Source organism: Lithobates pipiens, unplaced genomic scaffold (genome assembly GCF_037356315.1).
Source record: "Lithobates pipiens isolate NorthernLeopardFrog02 unplaced genomic scaffold, aLitPip1_a1.2 Scaffold_18, whole genome shotgun sequence".
NCBI classification, from domain to species: Eukaryota; Metazoa; Chordata; class Amphibia; order Anura; family Ranidae; genus Lithobates; species Lithobates pipiens.
Window position 1 is genome coordinate 289,855,219 of NW_027507758.1, and position 15,472 is coordinate 289,870,690.

The 15,472-nt window shown below is 40.6% G+C and overlaps 1 protein-coding gene across 1 annotated transcript in view; it reads left to right on the forward strand.

The window, feature by feature from the left end:
• LAMA4 (laminin subunit alpha 4) overlaps positions 1-15,472 on the forward strand; it is a 183,996-nt gene that overhangs the window by 20,499 nt on the left and 148,025 nt on the right. Inside the window, exon 2 of the mRNA XM_077487095.1 lies at positions 14,320-14,421. Within this exon, the coding sequence (XP_077343221.1) occupies positions 14,320-14,421 (102 nt within the window). The remainder of the gene's footprint in view (positions 1-14,319; positions 14,422-15,472) is intronic.

Below are 15,472 nucleotides of genomic sequence, written 5' to 3' on the forward strand. Positions count from 1 at the left end.
AATGTCAGTCAGTCTGGCTACAATAAGCTGAAATACAATTAGTTGCTCTGGATAACTACACAAACCATACCATTGCATTTTTTCTGCTGTATTGCATATATCAATAGGACATGAATATCTTTAATTTTTGATGTGTTATTACATGCTTGGACTAATAGAAATTTTAGATCTAGATACTTGGCCAGTCTGTAATAAGCATTTTTAAAATAGTTTTGTCTTTTCCGAACAGTGAAAAGTCATTTTCTTACTGTTTTTCCCAATATGGATTCCATTAATTATGACATATCCTGATGGGCCTCCTTTACTAAAAAATTCAAGTCTGACAACAATTCTGCCTGTGATAGCTACAATATGTTGGTCTACAGACAAAGAACATAGAAAGCACTCCTAATAAAAGGATGGGTGTCTGGGAGTATAATAGTGATATCTGTGGGAACTGTATCTTGCATGATTCATCTGGGAATTCATATGATCTTTCACATTTTATTCATCGTGAAGATATGAAAATATGTATATGAAAGTCTTCCACTCTGACGATGTGAGAAGAATAAAACCAAACAGTACTTTTCCATGCAGCCTTTGAAATTATGTCAATCTCAGATAGCAAGGATAACTTGCCACACATTTGTGGCAGTGTTTAATTGTAAGTCTGTTAACTTGCTGCACATTCCCACTGGCAAGTTGTACACTTGCATAGCACTTGAAGCACAAGTTCTAGTTGACACTTTTACAATTTGTACCAAATTTGCATGGCAATTCTGTAGCAAGAGCAAAGTTGCAGTGGTGAGTTTGCTATTTATTTTGCTTTTTGTTATATTTGTTGTTATTTACATGTGCTCTTGACCCTGGTTATTTTATTTACAGTGTATATAGATTACTAGCCAACGATTTACTTATTTCAAAGTTATCAACCCTTAGCTGTTCTGCTTAACTGTCCACTGTGGTGATCTGTGTTAGTGTTAAATCTCTGTATAATTTATACATCTGAGGCTATACATATTACAAATAGCAACTGTGTATAGATCAGTAGTTATAGAACAATAGGTAATAATCTAATGATTGATACATGGGCCTTGTAAGTATCAAAAGTATACTAAAGGCTTTTATGTTCATTTGACTTGCTTCTGCTTTGTCTAAGATTATCTTATGAGTTGCTTTAAGTTTTTTCTGAGTTTGAGTTTCTTCAAAAGACACCTTATTTTTCCCACCTAATTATTTATATACAACCCAGTCCCTCTTAGCATCTCTTCAATACAGTATAGCCTTGCATTGAGTAGCACTATGTAAAGTAGAGGGGCACTGGCCCAGTTTAAAACTGTCAGTAAGCAACCACCAGCACCTGTCCACCTCTACAGCCTCACTGTTGTCCAATCACTGTGATCAGTAGACTCATTGATTAAATCCATATGACAGCGGGGATGAGTGATAAGGAAGCTAGTTACATGTCACAACTCATCAGTATCTAGGGATCATGGAGCTCCTGCTAGGACAAGGTCCTTTAGTACAGTGGTCATCAACCCTGTCCTTAGGACCCACTAACAGGCCAGGTTTGCAAGATAAATGAAATACATCACAGGTGATATCATTTGCTGCTCAGTGATTGCAGTATTCTAGTCTGTATCTCCCCAAGGTAATACATAAAACCTGGCCTGTTAGTAGGCCCTGAGGACAGTGTTGATGACCACTGCTTTAGTACACAAGGCAAAAAAGGTTAAATTGTGCTTGCCGCTCATGTGCTTTAACCTACTACAGCAGCAAAGGTTGTAGGGGCTGCCCTTTTTGCACATCCTCCTGCTTAAGTGCCCATTTCTCCTGCCAACCCCTTGCCCATAAATGGGGCACTCTGCATAGAATAAGACATACAAGCAGCTGGTTCTAGAATTGTTCAGGTTTGTTAGTCTTTCAACGGTTGCTAATATATTTTCAATCAGGAGTGGTCACCTTTTTTGTTTTTGTTTTGTTTTTTTTCCAGCCCGCGTTGTATTTGCAAAAAATAAACACCAAAAAAGAACAAAAAAGTGCATGTGAACAATCACAAAAAAAGTAGGGTTTGTTGTATAGTCCCCTCCTGAAGAGGAAGGAACCCTCCCTGACGCCTCGAGGTTCAAGACTTCTGATGGTAGTAAGGCACACTCAGATCCACCTAGCCAAAAGTCCCAGTGGACCTCTCTTCTCATGATCAGCTGATGCCAACCAACAAGTACTAGATGGGGGCTTTCTCAAAGAGAGACCCCCCAAGGCAAGAGGAGAAGGAAACTTATGGCCACAGATCCTCCCCCTAGACATTAGGGTAGGACACCCTGAGTGAAAAAGGAAGCCACTGTTAGGGGGCACCAGACACTACAAGTGTGCTGTCTTCCAAACATTCAGCCAAGCAAAGTAGCACAGTTCAAATCAGGAGACACTGGGTCCCTCAGGAATCCTCAATGCCATGGAATTACTCCTGGCACCTTACTTTGTGGGTGCTTCAGTTTCTGTTCCCATGGGGAAGATCCCTCAGGACCCCCATTATACCAGCAGGGATACTATACAGCCAGCCTTCCCAACCAGAAGGCCCTAATGACAGCAGAACACCCCTACTGGACACTGATAAGAACAGATACTACACTTGATCTCAGCCAAAAGAAGTGATGCAGTACGTCCGGGACAGACCAGAATGATTCTGATTGGTCAGTGCCTGCACAGGGAATCACAGTGGTACCTCCTGGAAGCACAGCACAGAGAAGAATCTGGATTTCAAGTCCCTGGATGCTAGACTGGCTGCATGGTAGATCAGTATCACTGGAGGTAATTACAGTGGGTGCCAGGGGAGGATGGTGTACAGTGTAGTTCATCCTTACATTTTGTTCACCTAAAAAGTGAAGTTTTGTTCTTGGAGCAGGTACCTAGCTTTGACAGGTACCCACTTCCACTTCTTGCCTAGACTGTCAGAATTCAATAGCCAGCAGTTGAAGATTCATCCATCCACTCCTTCATAAACAAAAACAATTGTCAATTTTACACATAGATAAGTTTTATAAAAGATTAATTTTAATGGTTTCCTTAGGTTATCTACTTATCTGGTGACATCCTGATCCCCTGTGATATCCATCCTTGGCCCAACACTGTTAGCCAATCTAAATTGAATATGTCTCATGGAGGGATGAAATAGATGATTGTATTTGATCTGTATTTTGGCACATTTGTCATGTGTCACTGTAATGATTGGTAGGCTAATGTGAAGTACATTAAACAAATTCCGTTGCCAGGGTTACCTTGAAGAAGTGGGCAAATTAATTAATTTGAGTCTCAGTTCTAGCTTGCCTTGACTGGTTTACTATTTTAAGAGCCAACATTTAAAGTAGATCTAAATCCCAAAGGGTCTATTTATTGGGGAAAAAATGCTGTGTAAATGCAAGTATTTGCTCAGTTATCACCAAATTTGGTGTGTTTTATGAGGCATTCACACAGCACATATTTTAATAAATGAATTACATTGTTTGCTCTGTGCACTATGTATCATACACAATTTTTTTTTTAATAAAATACTTTTTATTTATCCTTTTTACATCTCAGTGCTGCTGAATGCAGGCAGCCGAAGCCCAGGGATGGCTGCATGGCATTTCTCAGGGTTGTTTACTGATGGTGGAAATAGTGAATCATGCCTTCATAAGATGTGTTAAAGCAGCCAATTGTAGTGTCCTGTGGAAGCCCATGTGGAAGGGTGACAATGCAGGTGCACAACTAGGGGACATGGACAGAATGTTGACACTTTATATCAATATAGGGTGTATTTAGGCTATTTCCTAATATTTATCTTTGATGTAAAACAGAAAATACCTCATTTGGCCACTACATGCAATTTCCTATGAGTCGTAGGACCATCTAGTATTACAGATATGGTATTTTCCATTTTAAATTCATGAAAATTATTAGACCATTTTTTGCCCCATTTATGTTGAACGAATGTACATGGATTTTCACTGAGTGAATTGCTATGCAAAAAAACAGACCCCAAAGTGTCTGTACAAAGACCTTCATGGCAGCTTTACCTGGTATTGAACTTTTCCTTTAACCACTTTCAGACCGGACCATTTTGCTGGCTTAAGACCAGACCACTTTTTGCGATTCGGCACTGCGTCACTTTAACTGACAATTGCGCGGTCGTGCGACGTGGCTCCCAAACAAAATTGACGTCCTTTTTTTCCCACAAATAGAGCTTTCTTTTGGTGGTATTTGATTACCCCTGCGGTTTTTATTTTTTGTGCTATAAACACAAAAAGAGCGACAATTTTGAAAACAAAACACATTATTTTTTACTTTTTGCTATAATAAATATCCCCCAAAAATATATAAAACATTTTTTCCTCAGTTTAGGCCAATACGTATTCTTCTACATATTTTTGGTAAAAAGAAATCGCAATAAGCGATTATTGATTGGTTTGCGCAAAATTTATATCGTTTACAAAATAGAGGATGGTTTTATGGCATTTTTATTAATAATTTTTTTTACTAGTAATGGCAGCGATCAGCGATTTTTATTGTGACTGCGACATTATGGCGGACAAATTGGACATTTTTAACACATTTTTGGGACCATTGTCATTTATACAGCAATCAGTGCTATACAAATGCACTGATTCCTGTGTAAATGACACTGGCAGTGAAGGGGTTAACCGGGGGTGGCAGTGTAGGGGTTAAGTGTGTCCTAGGGGCGTGTTACTAACTGTGGGGGGCTGGGCTGTGTGCTAGTGAACACTGATCTCTGCTCCAATCACAGGGAGCAAAGATCAGTGTCACTTGTTGCTAGGCAGAACGGGGAGATGCTGTTTACATCGGCATCTCCCTGTGCAGCCTCCCTGTGAGACGATCGCGGGTATCCCCATGGCGATCGAGTCCGCAGGACCCGCGACCAGACTCACGGTGGTCCAGATCAGCACGCGCCGCCGCCGGCGCGCACGCGATGGCAGGGCGGCAATTTCAACTGGACGTACCTGTACGCCAGTTTGCCTGCCTGTGTCATTCTACATCGGCGTGCGCCGGTCGGGAACTGGTTAAACTTTTACACATATTTTACATGTACTTAAAGCCATATCTGCACTGGTAGGCTTAATTGCTTGTTTATTTTAGCGAAGAGAAAAAGCTCTTTTAACTGAACTGTCTGTCGGCGTCATCACATCCAATGCAGCGCTATGGTTCTTAAATCGGTCTTGATGATGATGGAACTTTAAACTGTTGGTGCATGGGAAAGAAGATGATAAGGCGATTGGTCTAGTAGTGGAGGATCAGGTTTCCCTCTTTTCTATGCCCCCTAGACCTAAATGAGCAGCTAACTTTTGTAATGCAGGTGCAACTGTATAGCAAGGGAGAATTTTCAAGTTTCCCACAGTTGGGCTTTACCAAGTGGTAGATTTTCCTATTTTTTCTGGTTTACTATTAATAAACAGAAACAATACCTTGTAGAAATACTTTGTAGGATCTGTAGTGAGACCAGTTGGTGGGGGTTGGGGGTGGGCTAGTACCCACACCAATTTGCTAAGAACAAAAGCTCTGACCAAAAGTATTTTGCTCCACTAAGCTTTTATCCAAACTCTATATTACTGCATTTGTTATTTTTAAAAGCCAATATAAAGGATGAATAAAGGAAAAATAAAGGGCAAAACCCAGGTTTGTCCATCTGCTTTGTTTAGCATGGATGGAGGAATCTGCCCACAGACTGAAAAAAATAAATCTAGGTATATATTGCTAGCTTTACAATCTTTGTATTTGTAAATCTAATTTCCTCATACAACCCTTTAAAGTGATTTCAAAGGCACTTTAAAAAACATATTTTTATATATTTTTTTTCAGGTACTTATATAGCGCCATCAATTTACACTGCGCTTTAGATATATATTGTGCAAACACATCAGTACCTGCCCTCATTGAGCTTGCAATCTAAGGAGGTCCCTAACTCCCATTCATACATTCACATATTAGGGCCAATTTAGTCTGGAGCTAAGGGAGGGAGAAGAGACACCAGAGCTGCTTTAATAAATTACTTTGTCAAAAACCTGTGTACTGTTTTTATTTGTGACACTTTTTTAGGTGAATGTGTAGGGGTACAGTGTACCCCATACACATTCACATAGGGTGGGGGGCTGTGATCTGGGGGGGCCCTTGTTAAAGGGGGCTTCAAGATTCTGATAAGCCTCCCACCCGCAGACCCCAACAACCACCGAATAGGGTTGTTGAGGAGAGGCCCTTGTCCCCATCAACATGGAGACATGGTGCTTTGGGGTGGGGCGCAGGGCCCCCCTTCCCCAAAGTACCCACCCCTCATATTGAGGGCATGTGGCCTTGTATAATTGAGAAGTGGGGGAACTTGCTGGTCCCCCCTTTCTGACCTACCGGGCTGTGTGCTCGGATAAGGGTCTGGTATGGGTTTTGGGGGGGACCCCATGCTGTTTTTTTGGCATGAGGGTTCCCCTTAAATTCCATATCCTTCGGTCTGGTATGGTCTTGGCAGGAGACTCTATGCCATTTTATTTTTTTATTTTTGGCATGGCGATTCCCTTCAAGACCATCAGAGCACAAGTTGCATGCCAAAGTCGGATCAGTTAAGATGATGATCTGACTTCAATGAGATTCAATGAACTGAAGTAGGATCAAGGTTGGACCAATGTAGACTGTCAGACCAGTTAAGACAGCTCTCATAGGAACCATTCATTTATACATGTCACGCAACTTGTGCCCTCAATGCCGGCGTTGTAGTACCAGTGTGAACCGAGCCATAATCAGGTCTGTTCAAACCTGCCATTATTGGGGACTGTAGTACAATGAAGGCAATCTGCCTGTTCAACATGAGGATGAAGGATCTTAAAAGACCCTAATGCCCCGTACACACGAGCGGACTTTTCAACATCCAAACTCCGACGGACTGAGTCCGTCAGACTATTCGATCGTGTGTGGGCTGCAACGGACTTTTGATTCGCCAAAGTCTGATGGACTTTAGAAATGAAGCATGCTTCAAATTTTCCCGACGGAACTCCGCCGGACCCGGTCCCCTTCGAAAAATCCGCTCGTGTGTATGCTACTCCGACGGACTAAAACCGACGCTAGGGCAGCTATTGGCTACTGGCTATGAACTTCCTTATTCGAATCCAGTCGTACGTCATCACGTTCGACTCCGTCGGAGTTTGGTGTGATGGTGTGTGTCCAAGTCCGTTCGGTCGAAAAGTCCGCCAGAACTCCGTCGGAACTCCGGCGGAACTCCTTTGGAGGTCTGTCGGACATAAGTCCTCTCGTGTGTACGCGGCATAAAAGTCATATGACATAAATTGTGGGACTAAATGTAAGGTACTCAAAGTACTCGGGTTTAAAAATAAAAACAGTATTGTAGAGGGGAGAATAAGGTATTCCATAGTACTTTGTTCAGAGGCTTAAAATTATGCTTTATGTTAGCATTGAGTACAGTATACAGCATGTTCTCATTAACTATAAACTGAACAGTGTTAAAGATAAAGCTCTCAGCAGCACATTCCTCACCTTTACTTTAGGAGTGAGAGTGGAGAAGACTTCCAAGCCGAAAGTCTGCTTCTCTATATATGGACAAATGCCTTCCACTCATTTATAACACGGTCACATACACAGTCTTTGTTGCTAGGCAATTACCACATTGATAAATGACTACATTTTAGCAAGATAAAATTTTGTACAATGTCAATTAAAGTTTAAGACTTGAAACACAGGTTAGGTAACTATAACTACAGAAAACAGTGCATATTAGTTCTTAATATTGATAGTATTAGATAGGAAACGTTTTACGTGTAGTGCTAGGGTAAAGAGTACCAATAACATAAATGTTGTGTATTTGTAGATTACATCTTCACTTAGCAAGGAATGCTCAATGTGGGCGATTCAGTAAGGCAAGTCGGGCACATTACTGGAGGTGTGGATGCTGTTGGAAGCCATGGTTCAAATTCAAGAAGATCATATGACACTTTCATCAGAAATACCAACACAAGTGCCAAATTAAAGTAGTTCATAGTAGCAACAATTTTATCATCTGTCAGTATTGCTGCACCATATTTAATAAGGTATACCTATATTGGATCTAAGAAAAGTGGAGTATAAAAAGACCACTTCCATGTTAGCAAAAATTGAGCGGTTCTTCCCAAGGTTGTGGAGTAATGAATTAATAATGCACTTTATTAAATAATATCATATAACAGAAATATATTTTAGTTATTATGAAATAGATATAATAAAACAAATGAAATAACAGATGAGTGTATGATTAGTGTATAATATATATATTATACACTAATCATATATACATATACATACAGTATCTCACAAAATTGAGTAAACCCCTCACATTTTTGTAAATATTTTATTACCGTATTTATTGGCGTATAACACACCCCCAAGTTTACGAGGTAATTTTAAGAAAAAAAAACTTTTAGGAGGGAAGTTTAAGGAAAAAAACTTACATTTAAATGCCCATCAATGCAGCCTTATCAGTGTCATTTGCAGCCTTGTCCATCATTTGCAGTCTTGTCAGTGTCATTTGCAGCCTTGTCATGCAGCCTTGTCCACCATTTGCAGCCTTGTGATGCAGCCTTGTCCATCATTGCACCCTTGTCAGTGTCATTTGCAGCCTTCACATGCAGCCTTGTCCATCTTTGCGCCCTTGTCAGTGTCATTTATAGCTTTGTCCATCATTTGCAGCCTTGTCAGTTTAATTCTCAGCTTTGCCTTTTAAAAATGGCACCACCGAGATACAGAGCTGGATGTCCTGTGTATCTCGGCGGCGCTCGGAAAGCCGATGAGAATGGCCGAAGCCGGCGATTGCCCCCGAGAATGGTCTTAGGCGGTCGAAAGCCACCGAAAAGGATCGAAGGAGGCTGAAAGCCGCTGAGAAGGGCTGAAGGCGGCTGAAAGCTGCCCAAGGCTCACAATCAGTGGGGGATCGGCGTATAACACGCACCCGCGATTTTCCCTTGATTTTAAGGGGAAAAAGTGCGTGTTATACGCTAATAAATACGGTATATCTTTTTATGTGTAAAAAACACTGCAGAAATTACACTCACCTGGTTGCCACGATACACGCTTGACACCATCTGAACCATCTGAACCAAATAGGTTTATCTTGGTCTCATCCAACCACAGGACATGGTTCCAGTAATCCATGTCCTTAGTCTGCTTGTCTTAAGCAAACATTTTTAGAAGAGCCTTTCTTCTGGGACGACAGCCATGCAGACCAATTTGATGCAGTGTGCAGCATATGGTCTGAGCACCGACAGGATGACCCCTCCACCCTTTCAACCTCTGCAGCACTGCTGGAAGCACTCATACGCCTATTTCCCAAAGACAACCTCTGGATATGACGCTGACCCCTCCCCCCCCCCCACCCTTTCAACCTCTGCAGCAATGCTGGCAGCATTCATATGTCTATTACCCAAAGACAACCTCTGAACTGGCGAGGCCTTTTCTGAGTGGAACCTGTCCTGTTAAACCTTGTATGGTCTTGGCCACTGTGCTGCAGCTCAGTTTCGGGGTCTTAGCAATGTTCTTATAGCCTAGGCCATCTTTATGTAGAGCAACAATTCTTTTTTTTGGATCCACAGAGAGTTTTTTGCCATGAGGTGCCATGTTGAACTCCCAGTGACCAATATGAGAACGTTAGAGTGATAACACCAAATTTAACACACCTGCTCCCCATTCACACCTGAGACCTTGTAACACTAACAAGTCACATGACATCGGGGAGGGAAAATGGCTAATTGGGACATTTTCTTAGGGGTGTACTCACTTTTGTTTCCAGCGGTTTAGACATGAATGGCTGTGTGCTGAGTTGATTTGAGGGAACAGCAAATCTACACTGTTATACAAGCTGTACACTCACTACTTTACATTGTAGCAAAGTGTCTGTGCAACCTTACAGTTTTTTCTGTAAAGGTGAACTTACCCTTTAAGGAAGTTTGCCGCTTCACAGGTGGGTTGCATGCAACAGTTCTATCAGAGTTGTGACAGCTTAAAATGCGCCATATTGACACGTATATAAATCTGTCACATGCTTCCACATTTGTCACAATACAGAGAGACAGACTTCTATGGAGTATTTACCACATTCTTCATGAATTCCCTTGCATCTGTATAAATGTTTATATATGAAAAGGTAATCCTCAGAGGAGATGCGCTGCCACTTTATCAGGGTCAAATCAAATATGTTTTGAGAACAGAATCTAATTGTGCTGCCACAGCAACCTGTTTATTTGTGTGCCCTTGGTATTCCTAGGTAGACACTCCTTGCCTCTCAGTTTAGCTTCATGGCAAAGATGGCTTAGGGAAGGCATTGTCTTCCTACACTTCAAAAGACACACATCCTCTGTACTACAGTTATCTGAAATAAATCTGTGTTGAGATTTCTGAGTCTTACTGAAGTGAATCTGTTTGTTGATTATGCTATTTGAGCACATGGCCATACTATCTTGCACATACTGGGTCTGAATGGTAGGTCATTGCATACATCAGCATTTAAAACAAAATGCTACTTTTTGACACAACCAGAAATTATAACAAATAAACTTTGTTTCATTTAGAAGTGCGTCTCACTTATTGATTTTGATGCACATGAGTTGAGCTCCTCACAAATTTAAACTGGTAGGGATCTAGTGACACTTCGGGCAGTCATGAAGCAGTGGTGACTTGCAAAGCGCAGAAATGCATAACTACCCTAAGCTTTTATTTTACTTATTTTAGATCAGTGAAGAACGAATACTGATCATATTTAATGGGTTACTTTGCTCTTAATTATTTTATATAAATCCATTATGATGACAGAAGGCATGATGGTTTACAATTCAATTACCCATTTATGAGAGGTCCCATAAGCCATCGCATTTTTTGCTTCTGTGCTTTCTTTAAGTTGTTAAGATTGTAAGTTGATTGTAAATGTATGTCAGAAACCATTAATCAGACTGAGACAGAAGTACAGTTAAAACACACTTGTTTAACCACTTGCCGACCAGCGCACAATGATGTACGTCGACAGAATGTCACGGGCAGGCAAATGGGCGTACATGTACGTCCCTTTAAATTTGCCGCCCTGCCATCGGGAGCGCGCCGGCGGCGGCGCGCTCCCACGCTGGTCGAGACCCCCGTGAGTCCGGTCGCGGGACCCGCGGACTAGATCGCCGTGGGCATCCCCGCGATCGTCTCACGGAGCGGCCGAAAGGAGGAAATGCCGTGTAAACAGCATTTTTCCATTCTGCCTAGCAACTAGTGACGCTGATCTCTGCTCCATGTGATTGGAGCAGAGATCAGTGTTCACTAAATGAAAGCCCAACCCCCCACAGTTAGTAACACACCCCTAGGAACACTTAACCCCTACACTGCCACCCACTGGTTAACCCCTTCACTGCCAGTGTCATTTACACAGGAATCACTGCATTTATATAGCAGTGATTACTGTATAAATGACAATGGTCCCAAAAATGTGTCAAAAATGTCCGATGGGTCCCCCACAATGTAGCAGTCACAATAAAAATCGCTGATCGCCGCCATTACTAGTAAAAAAAAAAATAATAAAAAATGATTAATAAAAATGCTATAAAACTATCCCTATTTTGTAAACGCTATAACTTTTGTGCAAACCAATCAATAATCGCTTATTGCGATTTTTTTTACCAAAAATATGTAGAAGAATACGTATCAGCCTAAACTGAGGGAAAAAATGTTTTTTTATATATTTTTGGGGGATATTTATTATAACAAAAAGTAAAAAATAATGCATTTTTTTCAAAATTGTCGCTCTATTTTTGTTTATAGCGCAAAAAATAAAAAACGCAGGGGTGATCAAATACCACCAAAAGAAAGCTCTATTTGTGGGAAAAAAAGGACGTCAATTTTGTTTGGGAGCCACGTCGCACGACCGCGCAATTGTCAGTTAAAGCAACGCAGTGCCGAATCGCAAAAAGTGGTCTGGTCTTTGACCAGCAAATTGGTCCGGTCTGAAAGTGGTTAATAATAATAAAAAAGGTAAACATAGTCAAAACATAGCCAGAGTTCAGGAACTGGAATGGATAGTCAGACAAGCCAAAACCTCAGGGAGCCAGAGATGAGGGTAGTAGAATAGCAAGCAGGATCTGGAGCAAGAAGGAATGTCAGCCAAGCAAGTCTTTAACAGGAACACAGGAGAGCGTCTCTAGAGATGTAACCAAGGCGAAGGCAGAGATCATCTGGACTGGACGGCTCAAGTAGGAAGGACTGATGAGCAGGATCATCAACAGGTGAGTTACTGTGGAGAGATAAGGGCTGGCAATTAGCTGACAGCTGAGCGGCCAGCTCAGAGAACGAAGGGCTGAGCTCAGCCCTGACAATGTACACATGCATTTTTAGTATATGGTAGTTTAGTGACTTGTCCAAAATTGATCTTCTAACACCTTATAACCTTCTCACCAGAAACCAGTGACATGAGCTATGCTTATGTTTTACTTTTATTTTAAATGTATTTGCACAGCTCCAGATTACACATTATAGCACTATGTGCAGCTATGTGCATTGGCCCATAGCATAACATACCGCTGTGTTCAGATCTTTAAATAAATGCAGCATATTTTGCACCAGTATGTATAAGCCCTTAAAGGTATAACTAATAGTGTCTGTCAATATGGGCAGAATTCAAACATTAGCCGTCTTTGATTGCAGCAGATGTTTCATAACAGATACAAGAGCCCCTGGGTTGTTAAAATCTCAATGCTGTCAAGCAGTGAAATACATCTTGGGTGGGACTGACACATATGTTTGTGAGAAAAGACAATCTTATTCTTCTTCACGATGCCATGGGACTCTGTAGAGTGATGAAAAAATGACAATCACAGCAGAAGAAACAGAGAGGAACATGATGAATACTTTATCGTTCCTAGCAGTTTAGATGTAATTCTTGTTATTCCCTTAATTATGTTTTTGGCTTCCATAAATCTGTTCAATAAATTAACTTACCGAATCTCAAGAGATCCTTTGACAGCTATCTTATTTTAAATATATTATTTTATTACCTGGCTATGGTTATCCTTCTGTGAAAAAAACACAGCACAATTAACATGGAAACCAAGTCACCTGGATCAAGAGAAACGACTGTATAGAAATCTGCATAATATTGTAGAAGGACTATAAACTATTCCTCTAAAATCAGGTCACACAGAGGGAGATTTACTAAAACTAGTGCACACAAAATCTGGTGCAGCGATGCATAGTAACAGCTTCTAACTTCAGCTTGTTTAGTAAAGCTTTGACAATAAAACCTGGAAGCTGATTGGTTACTATGCACAGCTGAACCACATTCTGTGTGCACCAGTTTTAGTAAATCTCCCCCTTAATCTCACTGCCCTGCTTCCTAGTTCTAAAGATGCAACTTCGAGCCTGCATAACAGAGGGCATAACACAGGGAGGCACTATGAAGCTAGTCATCCTCAATGGGAAGAGGGAAAATTGGATGAGCATTTATATCAAGGGAGGGTTCCAGCTTCAACAGCCTTCTTCTGACTCAGCTGGGTTAGGGGCATGAGGTAAAAACTGAGGAGCCCACATCAAAGCATTCTAAATAAAACCCTGGCGCGTGTTCTGGTTACATTTTTTTATGCTTTGAATTTACAATACCATTGGGATATATGTTAATCTTAAATTGAAAATGTAGTGCTTACTTTAGTTAGTCTCTTGGTAACATATGCGCAACCTCTACATTCTTTAATGTATGCTGTAAAGTTATAAAACATCCAGAGAACCTTTGAGTCTCTTTAGGAAAGGCCCTCTTCCTGTTTGTTGCTAACCATGCTAGGCTTGGAAGCAAATCCATCATAGTGCAGTCATTTGCATCTTTATTTTTGACATGGGAGATAGAGGACGTCATGTCAATGCACAACATGCCTGTAATCCTGAAGTTACATTTAAGCAATTGATAATAAAAAAGGTGTGCACGATTTGTTTTATTATCAATATTTTTGTCAGATTGTAGAGGTCACTAGTCAATGGTTGTAGCTTTTTCATGTGCATTTTTGGAGTGAGTTTTTTAGTCTTTCAAATGTAACTTTATTTTTATATCAGCTTTGGGTGGGTGCGAGGTCCATAGCATCACACAAGTACTGCATATTAATTTAGATTTAAGCAATCTTGCTACTTGTCCAGCTTTACATACAGTTTAATATAGAAAAAAAAAAATCTGACTTAAACAAAATTTTGATTAGCCCTGAATATGCTTATTAGTTCATTGAATATTTTTTGTTGCCTCATATTGAATAAATATACTACTTCCTAAAAATGTATTACCAATCTTTTATGTATTTTCCTTTTGTGCAGAGATGTCAACCAGGATTCTACTATTCAGTTTCTGGAGAATGTCTACCATGTTCGTGCAACGGAAATGCATACAAATGCCTAGATGGTTCGGGCTCCTGTGTGGTAAAGTCATCTTCATCTAATTTATTCATTGTTTCTTTGAGCAGAGTAAACATCTGTGTTTATGTACAAGAAGTATGCAAACCATTGAGAAATGTTGCCATTTGGGTACATATGGTTACCAGATATCCATTAATGTAAAATACATTCTGAAAACTATGCAAATCCCTCTGGGTTGTTTTTTCTAGTCTAGATGTTTCTCTTAAGTGGAATTAAAATTCATAGCCAAATGTAATATTTTTTCCCTTAAAAACATATAACAACATGCACTCAATTTGTGTTAGATATCTCCATAGATAAAAGGGTAAAACCAGTGCCACTGAAACACTGAGACGTTATTGGCAGTGAATCTGACTAATTTTTTTTAAAGATTAGACCAGGTATGGACATGATTTGGGAATTTATACTACCACATACCATACATGTTTAACAATTTCCAACAGTCTTTAAGCCAACATACACATAAATGCTTTATTTATAATGTTACACCGCTTATAACTGGTATATACCACTCCGAACAGGGTCAGAGCTTAGCTGGAACTGGTATAAGATGTGAATATGGTTCTACAGTATGTGTTCAGAATACACAAGCTGAAAACCAGTTTTAATTGAATTTATGTTCAACTTCAAAAGATTTGCCATCAGTGTGATGATCTGGCAATTTTAGCAGTAGCATTAGAAGCACCAGCGCTGCCCCCTAGTCCTGTCTTCTTATTGCCCACACTTCCAATGGTGGCAACAACTAAGCCCACTGGCCCTACCCCCTACCAACCCACATTCCCACCCACATTTTGCAAATTTGGTGTATTGCATTCTGTGCTATTGGTGGGACGGGGCATGAATGCACGTAAGAATGCTTGGATACACAGCTGGATCCCATGACTGAATCTACTGCTTTGTTCTGACTGCACCTGCCTAACTTGAGCGAGCCTTTTTTTCACATTCTTCACTGACCACCAATATGTGGGGTCACTTAACCACAGAGCATGTGTAGTTTTGGGGGGGCAGGGGCAAGGGGTTAAAAGCACTGCCACTGACCACAAAAGCGGAGGGA